Source organism: Saccopteryx bilineata, chromosome 1 (genome assembly GCF_036850765.1).
Source record: "Saccopteryx bilineata isolate mSacBil1 chromosome 1, mSacBil1_pri_phased_curated, whole genome shotgun sequence".
NCBI lineage: Eukaryota > Metazoa > Chordata > Mammalia > Chiroptera > Emballonuridae > Saccopteryx > Saccopteryx bilineata.
In genome coordinates this window covers 149966630-149981243 of record NC_089490.1, presented here as the reverse complement: position 1 = coordinate 149981243, position 14614 = coordinate 149966630, and the positions used below count along the sequence as shown (strand labels likewise).

General features: G+C 49.6%; 1 protein-coding gene across 3 annotated transcripts; it reads left to right on the top strand.

Annotated features, from left to right (window-relative positions):
• The first annotated feature begins 3273 nt into the window (after positions 1-3273).
• On the top strand, positions 3274-6665 carry ACP5 (acid phosphatase 5, tartrate resistant). Of its 3 annotated transcripts, none has more exons than XM_066274108.1 (6): positions 3274-3530; positions 4565-4655; positions 4894-5154; positions 5329-5456; positions 5580-5925; positions 6288-6665. In XM_066274108.1, the coding sequence occupies exons 3-6, from the start codon at positions 4894-4896 to the stop codon at positions 6537-6539; spliced, it is 987 nt and encodes a 328-aa protein (XP_066130205.1). In that variant the 5' UTR covers positions 3274-3530; positions 4565-4655; the 3' UTR covers positions 6540-6665. The 3 variants fall into 3 exon arrangements, with proteins under 3 accessions (XP_066130205.1, XP_066130224.1, XP_066130214.1); XM_066274127.1 differs by lacking the exon at positions 3274-3530 and adding an exon at positions 3689-3713; XM_066274117.1 differs by lacking the exon at positions 3274-3530 and adding an exon at positions 4283-4412.
• Positions 6666-14614: the final 7949 nt, after the last annotated feature.

The window sequence follows — 14614 nt, the reverse complement described above, 5'->3', positions numbered from 1 at the left end:
ATTGATTAATTTTATGAATAAAAATTGGAAATGTTTCTTAATTCAAAAAAAATTTTTTTGAATACAATGGAAAGCAAGCCACAGGGTTGAGGAAGGTTAATCTGGAGAAGGTAAAGCCTTCTAGGCAAGTGAAACAGCAAGTGCCAAGGCCCTGAGGTCAGAGCACCTATTCCAGGAAGGGTAAAGAGGCCAGAGCAGTGGTAAGAGGAAGGCAAGAGGGGAGAAGTGAGCAGGCCACATAGGTGCAAAGGAGGAACTCAACCACGTGATTGGCTTGCTATTGGGAAGCAAGGAAGGACTGGAGGGGTAGGGAGGCTCTGAGACAAATCCTGATCCACCCTCAGAGAGGATCAGCAGAACAAGGCTCCCCTGGGCAGACAGAAGGAGAACAGCTTATTCAGAATTCCGGGGATGAGCAGAGAGATAAAGCCAAGAATCCACAGGTTTCACTGCACGCTCTGCACAAAGTTTGATTTATTTTAATCATGCACTCAGAGTTTTGTATACTTTTTAATTTAGAAAGTATACTAAATGCTAACACTTTAAGACTTTATAAAATGGTATTACTGGCATTCCATTTTCCTGAAGATAAATGTAAGCATAGAAAAATCAACAGAAAAGAAAACGTAATGGTTGTGACTCTTTAGGCAGAGGTATTACTAGAAAGTGTAGTTGTTTTCTTTGTGCTTTTCAGCATTTTCCAACTTTTCTATAAAGACCACGTATTACAATAAAATAATAAATATAATTTTGTGTGATTAAAAAACAAAACAGGGCCCTAGCCAGTTGGCTCAGCGGTAGAGCGTCGGCCTAGCGTGCGGAGGACCAGGGTTCGATTCCCGGCCAGGGCACACAGGAGAAGCGCCCATTTGCTTCTCCACCCCTCCGCCGCGCTTTCCTCTCTGTCTCTCTCTTCCCCTCCCGCAGCCAAGGCTCCATTGGAGCAAAGATGGCCCGGGCGCTGGGGATGGCTCTGTGGCCTCTGCCTCAGGCGCTGGAGTGGCTCTGGTCGCAACATGGCGACGCCCAGGATGGGCAGAGCGTGGCCCCCTGGTGGGCGGAGCGTCGCCCCTGGTGGGCGTGCCGGGTGGATCCCGGTTGGGCGCATGCGGGAGTCTGTCTGATTGTCTCTCCCTGTTTCCAGCTTCAGAAAAATGAAAAAAAAAAACAAAAACAAAAACAAAAAACCAAAACAGCCCTGGCCAGTTGGCTCACTGGTAGAGCGTCGGCCCGGCGTGTGGAGGTCTCAGGTTCAATTCCCGGGTCAGGGCACATAAGAGAAGCACCCATCTGCTTCTCCACCCTTACCCCTCTCCTTCCTCTCTCTCTTCTCCTCTCCCACAGCCAAGGATCCATTGGAGCCAAGTTGGCCCAGGTGCTGAGGATGGCTCCATGGCCTCCACCTCAGGTGCTAGAATGGCTACAATTGCAGCAGAGAAACACCCCAGAGGGGCCGAGCATCGCCCCCTGGTGGACATGCCTGGTGGATCCTGGTCAGGTGTATGCGGGAGTCTGACTGCCTCCCCACTTCTAACTTCAGGAAAATAAATAAATAAATAAATAAATCCAAAAAAAAAACAGGCCCTGGCTGGGTAGCTCAGTTGGTTATTAGCATCATCCCAGTATGCCAAGGTTGCTGGTTTGATCCCCAGGCAGGGCACATACAAGACTCAACCAACGTATGCATAAATAAGTGGTACAATAAATTAATGTCTCTCTGTCTCTCTCCCTCCTTCTCACTCTAAAATTAAAAATAATAATCCACAAAGTATAGATTACCCCTAAAACACTCCTGTAACAGCCACATGAAGAAACAGATGTTAACATTTGGTCCTAACTGGTTCTGATCATCTTTTTTTCCTTTTTTTGTGAAAGAAAACAATAAGGATGAAGTTGAAGCCCCTTTCCCAGCCCCCTTTGTTCTGAGCCCCAATTCTATTCTCCTACCTGTCTCCCCAAAAACAACCCACTGCCTTGAGTCTGGAGGGAGGTCTGGTTCCTGTGTTTACCTTTGACTACAGATATGTTAAAAGGAAGTCTGTATTTGTTCTGCTGGCAAAATAACCAACAGGGCTTTTTAAGCCAAACAGTACATAAATTATAAAATGGAAAGGGAATGCCCCACCTCACCCTCAAAGAAAGTAGAGTAATTAACAGCTAGCATGTAAATTTCTCTAGCATGGCAGCCCAGCAGGGTGGGTTTTCTTGTTTGTCTTCCTTGCTGCGGTGTCAGCACTGAGCAAACCGTGGGTGCTCAATACTCGTTGAAAACATCTTTCAGTTTCTTGGATTACACCCATTTTCCAAGTAAATTGTTTCAGTTTGGAATGTTTCAGATTTACAGAAAAGCTGCATAAAATGTCGTGCAAAGAGCTACAGTATACTCCTTACTGTTTCTCCTATATCTAGTATCTCCTAGAACTGTGATCCACCTGTAACTACACTGTACTAAGAAATTACATTTCTCAGTTGTGTTACAAACCACGAAACTACAAGCTTTATTTGGATGTCGCCAGTTTTTGCACCAAGGCCCCCTTTTAGGCCCAGGATCTCACATTTCATAGTGTCCTCATATCTGCCAGTGGCATCCACTCTGTGACAGGTCCTCAATTTTTTTTTTCACAATTGGGACATTTTTGCAGAGTACTGGTCAGGTCTTCTGTAGGATATCCTTCAATTCGGGTATATCTAGTATTGTTCTCATCATTAGCCCGTGGTTGCCAGTTGCTGGAAGAAGTCCACAGAGTTGAGTTCCCTTTGCACTACATTATATCAGGGCCACGAGATATCAAGCAGATTTACGCTATGATGTGAGCCAGGACCACCTGGTTAAGAAGGGGTCTGCCAGGTGTCTCCACTGTAAAGTTTTTAGCTTTTGCTTTTCAGTACTTGACTCATTGGCTGATAATTGATAGCTCTTTGGGCCCTGCCCACACTCAAAAGGGGCTGCTGGAAGGGTTGAGTTCTAGCTCCTGGAGGGCACATTCAACTTACATGATTTGGAATTCTCTCTACGAAAGATCTCTTTTGCCTTCACACCCATTTTAAAGACCAGAAGACTGAGGCTGAAGACGACAGACTTCCTCACTATAGGGTGAGGCCCACCTACAGCCGGATCAGCGCTGGGCCGCCCCGAGCGTAAAGGGAGGTGGTGACTCCGGGCCTGCGTGAGGGAAAGGGAAGGCAGTCGGGTGCCCCAAGCTGCCCGACCGAGGCCCCAGGTGTCGAGTAGGGGCCGCCCTCTGAGGTGCTTGTGAGTCTTACGGCTGCTCCGCTGGCGCCCGAAGGCCGGGAGGCGCGGGGGCGCGGGGGGCGGAGCAGGATTCCGGGGCGTGGCCAGCCGGGCCAGGTGGGAAGGGCCGGGCCCCACAGGTCACCCACCTGGGCTGGCCCGGGGTCCGCCAGCAGGCGAGGGGGGGCGCTGCCACCTGAAAGTGGGGCAGCCCCCAACTGCGAGCGCCGCGCACTTCTGCAGCCCGACTCCCCAAGTCCAAGGGGTTGACCTGACTCCGGGCCTCCGCCAACCGCAGGTGAGCCGGGCCCTGCGAGGGTAGACGCTATGGCCGCCTCCCATGGGAGGGGGTCTCCCCCGTTCTCGTGACCCACTTCCTGTTTTACTGGGGCTGCGACGAGGGACGGCCAAGCCCGTGCTGGGTGACCTAGGCGTTGAATAGGGTTCCCTGTCCACCCTGGCATGGAATGTAGGGACCAGCGTGAGTGTGCAGGGGACTAGTCAGGCGGGAAGAGGGAGGCCGGGAGGTGAGGGGCAGGTCGCGCAGGGGCCCCAGAGCCCAGGCAACTGCTCACGTACCCTCAGAGGCTGCGGTTACTTTGAGAGTGCAAAGGCTGCTGCTGACGGTGTGAGGGTCAAAAGTCTGTGGTCACATGCTAGTGTCATCAGCTGCCTTCTGCCTGGGTTCCTCCTGCAGGAATGGGGGTGGGGAGGAGAGGAAGATGTGGGCAGAACTTCCTGGACCCTGCTGTTTGGGGGAGGGGTGACCCTTGGACACCTACTCAGATGTTGTCAAACACACCACACACACCATACGTACAACTCACATTAGAGACACAGTATAGACACACAACATAACCCAGGCACAAAACAAGGAAACCCAAGTCACCATCCCACACAATTTCAGCGGAGAATTCAGGCCCACATCACAGACACATGGGCCTCGCAGGCTCAGTGTACGCTCTATGGGGACACCAGGCACACAGCAGACATGTGACCCAGATAGGCATGCTTGGCCACACAAGGAAAGCAGCTCAGACACACCCACACAGGCAAACAAACACATCCTGAGAGAATACAGACATACACGACGCGTCTGGCTGGGGCACAACCAGCACATGCAGATGACGGCACCCCGGCACCACACAAACAAGCTCATGGGACAGAGGCTGTGTAGTAGGTGGGGCTACACTTGTACTCCAGACCCCCTTCCTGCCCCCAGTCCATTGTCCATGGCTGGGGAACTCCAAGGTTCACATGACCCAAGGGGAGGGCTTCTGGAACAGTCCCTGGAGAAACTGCATCATCCTCACTAATGATCCATTTCCCCAGAGAATAAAGGCTCAGGGACCCTTGCCAGTTCTGCCCTGTAACTCACCTGCCTCTTGGAGCACCCAGCTGACTGGCTTGTGCCTCCACCAGGGTAAGTGCTGGGTTCAGGATGAGGGAGGGCAGAATGAGCCTGCATGGTCACCCTTCCTGGTCCCTGACTGGACCCCACCCACCCACTCACCCTCCCAGCCGACTTTGCCCTGAAGTCCTGGGAACTAGGGCACCCCTGGGATTTCCTACTGGGCCAGAGCAGGGCAACTGGGTGTCTCAAGAGCCTGCTGCCCACACCTCAGCCCCAGGCCCCCAGACGCTTGTCTCTCCCCTCCCAGATGTTCACAAGGACAGTGCTGCTCTTCTTGCAAACCTCACTGGTGCTCCCCCTGGCTGATTGCACTGCCCCCGTTCTGCGCTTTGTGGCTGTGGGTGACTGGGGAGGAGTCCCCAATGCTCCATTCTACACAGCCCGGGAAACAGCCAACGCCAAGGAGATTGCCAGAACTGCAAAAATCTTAGGCACAGACTTCATCCTATCACTGGGGGATAATTTCTACTTCACTGGTGTGCAAGATGCCAACGACAAAAGGTTCCAGGTGTGTGCAGCTGGAGTGGGGGTGGGGGGCATGTGGAGAAACCATTCAACCTTTTGACTGAAGAAGGCAGAGAGAAACTGACACTCACTTGTGGGGACCTAGAGCACTCAGCATCTCTCTTGTCCTGGTGGCTGCTTGACCTCGGGGTGTGGATGCTCTTTCTGTCTGCTGCAGGAGACCTTTGAAGATGTGTTCTCTGCCCCCTCCCTCCGCAACGTGCCATGGTATGTGCTGGGTGGCAACCATGACCATCTAGGCAACCTGTCGGCTCAGATCGCCTACTCCAGGATCTCTAAGCGCTGGTGAGCCAGTACCCTACCCATCCCCAATCCTTGCTCAGGTAGATAGAGGGGCCCATTGGCCTGAGCTGAACCCTAGGGCCTCTCTGCCCAACATGGTGCCCACCATCTCTATTCCCCCCACAGGAACTTCCCCAGCCCTTATTACCGTCTACGTTTCAAGATCCCACGGTCCAATGTGACCGTAGCCATCTTCATGCTGGACACAGTGACACTGTGTGGCAACTCAGATGACTTCCTCAGCCAGCAGCCACAGAGGCCTCGTGACCCAAAGATGGCCCGTACACAGCTGTCCTGGCTCAAGAAGCAGCTAGCAGCGGCCAAGGAGGACTACGTGCTGGTAGCTGGTCACTACCCAGTGTGGTCCATTGCCGAACACGGGCCCACCCACTGTCTAGTCCGTCAACTGCTGCCACTGCTGGCCATGTACAAGGTCACCGCCTACCTGTGTGGTCACGACCACAACCTACAGGTAAGGTACCTGCAAGTGGGGTAGGGAGACAGGTAAGGAGTCCCCACCTTGGTTGATGCAGATGGTGGCACCCCGGGCCAATGTCACTGTCCCCCAAACTCTATGCTCTTTAACCAGGAAAACAACCCAAAGTTCCCTAAAAGCCATCATAATAGCTACCAGTTACAATAGCTCACTCGGTGCAGACTTGTGAAGTAGGATCAATACACTCCTACAGGTGGGAACACTGAAGCCCAAAGGGGTTTACATTCCTTGCCCAAGGTGACTTGAGACCTTGGGCTCAAGGCGTGTGGGCACAAAGCCCATGGTCAACCTCACTGAGGGGCTGGGGGCTCCACTGACCCTGAGTCCTCCATCCACAGTACCTTCAGGATGAGAATGGCATTGGCTACGTACTGAGCGGGGCTGGGAACTTCATGGACCCCTCGAAGAGGCATGCTCGCAAGGTTCCCAGTGGCTACCTGCGCTTCCACTATGGGGTTGAGAACTCACTGGGTGGCTTCACCTATATTGAAATCAGCCCCAAAGAGATGAGTGTCACTTACATTGAGGCCTCCGGCAAGTCCCTCTTCAAGACCAAGCTGCCAAGACGAGACAGGCTTGAGCACTTGTGAGGGGCCTGGGGCAGAGGGGCTTCCTTGCCACCAGGACCCCTACTTCTTGGCAGGCCTTCTCATGCTCTTAAACCTGACATCCTTCTGTCACAAATATTCAATAAAAGGACAGATGCAAGACTGCAAGTGTCACAAGTGTCCCTTTCTTCATCTCTCTGGAGAGTTGCATCACTTGGGTTCTAGAGTTTCTGGCTCCCCACCTTGCTGGCCTGCACCTCCATCTCTTAATCCCATCCACAACCACTGCCCCATACATGGGTGCGATTTTAACTAAAGACCAAACAGAAAAGGGTACAACACAAAAGCCTTCCATGCCCAGCCCATCTCCTTAGGGACAACAACCACCATCATTTTCTTTCCTTCCAAAACTGATGCCTCTATCATAAAAGTCTCCTTTCTTTGGTGATGGAAGGAGACTTAACATGGGGTGGTGAACACACAATATAATATACAGATGATGTATTATAGAATTGTATCCCAGAAACCTATATAATTTTATTAATGTCAAATTCAATTTAAAAATAAAAAAGAAAAGCAATACTGTAAAAAAAAAATCCCAGCCCTGGACAGTTGGCTCAGCAGTAGAGCATCAGCCTGGCATATGGATGTCCCAGGTTCAATTCCCAGTCTGCACACACAGGAGAAGCGACCATCTGCTTCTCCACCCCTACTCTTGTCCCTTCTCTATCTCTCTCTTCCTCTCCTGCAGCCATGGCTCAGTTGGAGCAAATTGGCCCTGGGCACTGAGGATGGCTCCATGGCCTTGCTTCAGGCGCTAGAATAGCTTGGTTGCTGAGCAATGGAGCAACGATCCCAGATAGGCAGAGCATCATCCCATGGGGGGTTTGCTGGGTGGATCCCGGTTGGGGGACATGCAGGAATCTGTCTCTCTGTCTCCCTCTTCTCACTTAGAAAAAAAATCCCTTCTTTATACAAAGTAACACAATAGCCACACAGTTCTGCACCTGTTCTTTCTACATAACCACAACTCAACTGTTTATAAGAAAACACTCATTTTGTTAATTTCAACATAGAATTGCTAATATTGTCACATGGCTTGAAAATCTAAAGTTTATAGCAAGGTGAAGTCTTTCACCCTCTCCTTATCTTTTCCTCCCTATCTCCTAAAAATAAATAACTTTATAGATGTTTTGTTTCCTTCCAGTATTTCTCTATGCACATAAAAGCAAACATGAATGGTTTTCTTCTCCCTTCTCACTTATCTGCACCTTTTTTTCCCCCAACCAACTTCATTTATATGTAATTGACACATATAAAATGTACAGTTCCATAGGTTTTGACAAAGACACACACTGACAAACCCCTACCACTATTAAAATATAAGCATGCCCCACACCCCCAAAGGTGCTCTTCGTACTTTCCTGTTCCTGCTGTTACACCATCAACTCTCATTGGCTTCTGGCTCTTTCTGCAGCTACAGAGGTCCCACCGTGTGCCTGACCCACCGCCTATCTAACCAGCCATCTCCTAAGGGTTGTCAGTATTGCCTCCAATAATTCTGCTATACTCAAAAAACACTGCAATGAACGACCCTATCCCTGTTTCGTACACAGGCAGATAATGTTTGTAGGATAAACCAGGTGCGTGCCTAAGAGCAAGAGGGCTGTGCTTATCAACAGCCACCAAGCTTCCAACTATATCACCGGCTGGGATCCACTGAAATCTCCAACCTTTCCCTTTTATCAACATAGTGGGCATTCCTGGACCCACACTTTTGTACATCCATGCAAATTATGTAAGAAAACTTCCAGAAGCAGACTCATTTCAGGGCCTGTTTCTTAAGACGAATGCTGAAAGCAGAAAGTGTGTGCCAAGCTGAATGCTGCAGAGGAGCCCAGTTTCCTCTCGGGAGAGTTCAGTAACCCCCCACCCACAGACAGCCTGAGCCATCTGGCACCAGCTAGTCACAGAAACCTCTCCCTTGGCCCACCCCCAACCGCCACTTCAGCTGCTCCAGGGCGGGACTGCCAGCCCAGCTGAGCGAGACAAAATAGCCTGGACACAATGTAACTGAGGTTAGTTACTGCTGAAGAGGAACTTGGTGGAGGGGCACCTTCCATTCCACTTGCTACTTTAGAGAATTTGTTACAAGGTGCATAGATTGCTGCTAAATTCAGCAGAGTGATTTTACCCAAAGACCAGCCCTGAGTTCCAACTGACATATACCTGGCTGGCATTACAACCAGCCAAACTCGATGCCAAAAAAACACTTATCAGCCCTAATCCTGGCCATAATCAACCTTGCTTCTCAAAGGCCATTACAGAAATTGAACAGATTAAGTGGCCAAAGTCATGCTCAGGAAGTGGCAGACTCTCAATCTTAACCGCAACAGTCGGGACAGCTCACAGCCACCCTGTCTCTTCCCACTGACTCAGAGGCTCTGGGCAGGAAGGGGTCTGAATCAGAGGTCAGCCCACTGTCCCCATTCACAGAGCCCAAAACATGGAATTAGTCCAAAGTCCCAGTTCACAGGACCTGGAGCTTGGAAAGAAGTGACACATCAAAGCTGACACAGGGCCTGACCAGGTGGTGACGCAGTGGATAGAGCGTCGGACTGGGATGCGGAAGGACCCAGGTTTGAGACCCCGAGGTGGCCAGCTTGAGCGCGGGCTCATATGGCTTGAGCAAAGAGCTCACCAGCTTGGACCCAAGGTCGCTGGCTCCAGCGGGGGGTTGCTCGGTCTGCTGAAGGCCCGCGGTCAAGGCACATGTGAGAAAGCAATCAATGAACAACTAAGAAGTCGCAACGCGCAACGAGAAACTGATGATTGATGCTTCTCATCTCTCTCCGTTCCTGTCTGTCTGTTCCTGTCTATCTCTGCCTCTGTAAAAATAAATAAATAAATAAAAAATTAAAAAAAAAAAAAAAAGCTGACACAGGGAACGAGTGGCAGGGTGGGGTTGGCCCCCTCCTCCACAACGACCAAGCACTTCTACCGAGCACCGAGGACCAAGTCTGTGCTAGATAGCTGGGGACACAGGAGCACCGAAAATATTAAGGCAGGGTATATACATTTGCTCTCAGAGTGCTTCTGTCCAGCTTGGGGAATGCCAACTAGCACACAGCCATTGTCAGATGCCTTCTAAACTGCCAGGGACAAGATGACAGTTCTTCAAGGCCTGGCACAGGGACTCATCTCCTCACTCTTCCCAAACCACCACCTCTGAATCAGTCATCACAGACATTATCATGTCCATTCTTCACAGCGAATGCTGGAACAGGCACGAGCACCCTCAAGCAGCAAGCAGGTTGTCTCTGGAGAGTCAAGCCACACCCACCTACTCACCAGCTTCCAAGGCCAACAATGATGAGTAAGAAGGTGAGAGGCCTGCCTTACCAAACAGCAAAATGCACTGTCATGGCCCTGGCCGGTTGGCTAAGTGGTAGAGCGTCGGCCTGGCGTGCAGAAGTCCCGGGTTCGATTCCCAGCCAGGGCACACAGGAGAAGTGCCCATCTGCTTCTCCACCCCTCCCCCTCTCCTTCCTCTCTGTCTCTCTCTTCCCCTCCCGCAGCCAAGGCTCCATTGGAGCAAAGATGGCCTGGGCGCTGGGGATGACTCCTTGGCCTCTGCCCCAGGCGCTAGAGTGGCTCTGGTCGCAACAGAGCGACGCCCCGGTGGGGCAGAGCATTGCCCCCTGGTGGGCAGAGCGTCGCCCCCTGGTGGGCGTGCCGGGTGGATCCCGGTTGGGCGCATGCGGGAGTCTGTCTGACTGTCTCTCCCCGTTTCCAGCTTCAGAAAAATACAAAAAAAAAAAAAAATGCACTGTCATCAAAATAGCATGACACTGGCTCCAGGAAAACATCCAGGGGGAACCCATAAAGAAACTCAAGCCTGACCACTGGTGGCACAGTTAGTAGAACATCAACTCAGGATGCTGAAACCCTGTGGTCACGGGCTAGAGCACAGTCTCATCGGCTTGAGTGCAGGTTTGCCAGCTTTATCGCGGAGTCGCCAGCTTGAGCAAGGAGTCACTGGCTTAGCTGGAACTCTTGGAGTCAAAGTAGGTAAGAGAAGCAACCGATAAACAACTAATGTAAAGCAACTACAAGTGGATGCTTCTCATCTCTCCTCCCTCTCTCTCTCCTTACTTGTTTCTTTGTCAAAAAAAATAAAAATAAAATAAAAAGATGCCTGGCCTGGTGGCACAGTATATAGAGTGTCAGCCTGGAATGCTGAGGTCACCAGTTCAAGGCCCCCAGGATTGCCCAGTCAAGGCTCATACAAGAAGCAATCAATGAATAACTGGAAGAAGCAACTACAATCTTGCTCCCTCTCTCTAAAATCAGTACATATAAAATCTGAAGCCTGACCTGTGGTGGTGTTGTATCGGAACAGCGAGAAGCAGACGATCTGTCACACAATTAAGTAGCCAAATTAAGGAGTCTTTATTTTAAAGCCATGACCTCAAGGAGACCTAAGTCATTTAAATCATGCGGCCCGAACATAGTTTGAAGTTAGCTTTTAAAGACAGAATTACTGGCTGATTGGGGGATGGGGAGGAGGGGAAGCCTAGCAGTAGAACAAAGCAGTGAAACAAGCTCTCTTACAGTGCTTATCTATAGGATCAATTCAGGGAGAAACATTCTGGGAACACCTGCAACCTCGCAGAACCAGCCCAAGGCCAGGGATAGGAAGTCTTTAGAAAAAGTAAGTTCTGCTACAAGTCTCTTTGTTTTAGAGAAAGTAAGTTCTGCTAAAAGTTACTTATGCTAAGAGTCTTTCTTTTATACATTTCTGTAGCACGGGTGGATAAAGCATTGACCTGAAAACACTGAGGTCGCCTGTTAGAAACCCTGGGCTTGCCTGGTCAAGGCACATATGGGAGTTGATGCTTCCTGCTCCTCCCCCTCTTCTCTCTCTAAAAAAAATGAATAAAGTGTTTTAAAATTTTTTAAAAAGATAGCCCTGGCCGGTTGGCTCAGCGGTAGAGTGTAGGCCTGGCGTGCAGAAGTTCCAGGTTCGATTCCCGGCCAGGACACATAGGAGAAGCGCCCATTTGATTCTCCATCCCCCCTCCTTCCTCTCTGTCTCTCTCTTTCCCTCCCACAGCCAAGGCTCCATTGGAGCAAGGATGGCCCAGGCGCTGGGGATGGCTCCTTGGCCTCTGCCCCAGGCACTGAAGTGGCTCTGGTCGCGACAGAGCGATGCCCCGGAGGGGCAGGGCATCGCCCCCTGGTGGGCAGAGCTTAGCCCCTGGTGGGTGTGCCGGGTGGATCCCGGTCGGGCGCATGCGGGAGTCTGTCTGACTGTCTCTCCCCGTTTCCAGCTTCAGAAAAAAATAATAATAATAAAAATAAATAATTTTTTTTTAAAGATGTAGGCTGAGGTGGTATTACAATTTCACAGAAAAGGTATAATTTGTCTTGTTGATTTGCCCAGAAGACAGCCTGAATCATACTTACTACCGTATACAAGAATAAATTCCAGAAGGATCACATATGTCAGTGTAAAAATAAAAGAGTAGATGAAAATGAGTGTCCCCACAAAGATTTGAATAAGATGGTTCATAGTAACTCTTTTCATCATTATCCCAAAACTAGAAAAAACTCAAATGTCCATCAATACAGGGGATCCTCAGGTTACAACACAGTTCCGTTCCTACGACAGTGACATAACCCGAATTTTGGTGTAAGTCGAAACACACCCTAGATTAAGTCACTTACCTATCCTAACACAGTTGTAAAATCATAATCTAGAACATAAAAACGCAAACATACCACGTTATTGTGTATTCTCCCACCATGTGCAACCAAACTAGTTCACCCACACAGTCCATAAGTATAATGTTAATGGCATAAGCCGAAACACATATCAATTTCATTAATTTTATGGAAGTGAGCATCATAAACTCGAAACATGCTGTGTCGAGACTGAAACTGTCATAACCCAAGGACCACCTGTACCTGAAAGTTGGTATAGCCTCATAATGAAATACAACTCAACAATAAAAAGGAACAAAATACTGATAAACACAACGTGGACTTGAAGGTAATAAACTGAGTAAAAGAAGCCAAACTCAAAAGACTACATGTTGTATTATTCTGTTTATGTGACTTTCTGAAAAAAACAAAGCTACAGTAACTAAAAACAGATCATTTGGTGCCAGGGGCTGGCAGGGAAGGAACTGACTATAAAGAGACAGGAGGAGCCTAACCTGTGGTGGCACAGTAGATAGAGTATCAACCTGGAATGCTGAGGTCAGGGTTCAAAACTCTGGGTTTGCTCAGTCAAGGCACATACAAGCAAGCAAAGAACAATTAAAGTGAAGCAACTATGAGTTGATGTTTCTCGCTCCCCCTACCTCCTCTCTCTGTAAAATCAATCAATAAACTTTTTTTTAAAAAAAGAGAAATATGGCCCTGGCCGGTTGGCTCAGTGGTAGAGCATCGGCCTGGCGTGCAGGAGTCCCAGATTCGATTCCCAGCCAGGGCACACAGGAGAAGCACCCATCTGCTTCTCCACCCCTCCCCCTCTCCTTCCTCTCTCTCTTCCCCTCCAGCAGCCAAGGCTCCATTGGAGCAAAGTTGCCCAAGCGCTGAGGATGGCTCTGTGGCCTCTGCCTCAGGCGCTAGACTGGCTCTGGTTGGAACAGAGCAATGCCCCAGATGGGCAGAGCATCGCCCCCTGGTGGGCATGCCAGGTGGATCCCAGTCGGGAGCATGCGGGAGTCTGTCTGACTGCCTCCCTATTTCCAACTTCAGAAAAATACAAAAAAAATAATAATAAATATTTTAAAAAATTAAATTTAATTTAAAAAAGAGAATAGGAGGAGACTTCTTGGGGTGATGGAAACATTCACTGTCTTTTTGTGTGTGGGTGTGTGTGACAGAGACAGAGAGAGGGACAGATAGGGACAGACAGAAAGGGAGAGAGATGAGAAGCATCAATTCTTTGTTGCGGCACCTTAGTGTTCATTGACTTCTTTCTCCCATGTGCCTTGAAGGGGGCGGGGCTACAGCAGAGTTAGTAACCCTTTGCTCAAGCCAGCGACCTTGGGTTCAAGCCAGTGACCATGGGGTCATGTCTATGATCCCACGCTCAAGCTGGCGACCCTGCGCTTCAGCTGGTGAACCCGCGCTCAAGTCAGTGATCTCGAGGTTTCTCACCTGGGTCCTACGCGTCCCAGTTCCGTCCCAGTTCGACGCTTTATCCACTGCACCACCGCCTGGTCAGGCCATTCACTGTCTTGATGGTGGTGGGTGATAGTTTCACGGATATTATGCATATATCAAGACATATAATTTTGTAATTTATGCAGTTTATTGTCTTTCAATTATATCTCAATAAAGCTGTGAAGGAAGGGAAGGAAGCAAGAACTAACCTGGCAATCTTCAGCAAATAGAGGATTGCCCATATACCATGGCAGAGTCGCACTATGAATTGTGTAGCTACTAAAGACAAGAGTTCTCTGTATGTATATTGACTATTAAGTGGAAATAGCAAATTGCAAGGCAACGTTCATTGATCGCATCCCGTATGTGTCACCAGCACTGAGTAGGGGTCGTCTTCCAGAAAGGCACTTCCAAGGGGAACACTGTCCCACACTGCCCCCTAGTGGAAATCTTGGAGATAGGTCTATTTAACACACATCTCATTACAAGTTCTTTTCCAAGAACTTTCTTAATACCATAATAAACTAAACAGCTCTTATCAAGGTCACCAGTGACCAAACGTTGAACTGTAGTAAGATATGCAGGTTCTTGTCAAAGTTTCCCCCTCACCCTGATACAGCCATAGTATTTGCAATTCCTTAGCACCGGGATATTTTCATGTGTCCCATATTGGGGAGATCTGGGTTTGGGGAGATCTGGGTGTGCTGCGAGGGGCTCGGGCTTGAATCAGGAAAGACAAATGAGACATCCCTAGGAAGATGATGCGACCAAACACAAGGATGCCTTTCCAGCTCTAGGCTGTCCCTAACCACCGCCCCTGAAACGCAAGAAATACCACCCATGAGCATTAACCGCGTGCACTGCCAGAATCAAACGTGCTCAAACCCTCGCGCAGGAGCATTACAGAACCCCGACACACACACACCCATCCCTACGGC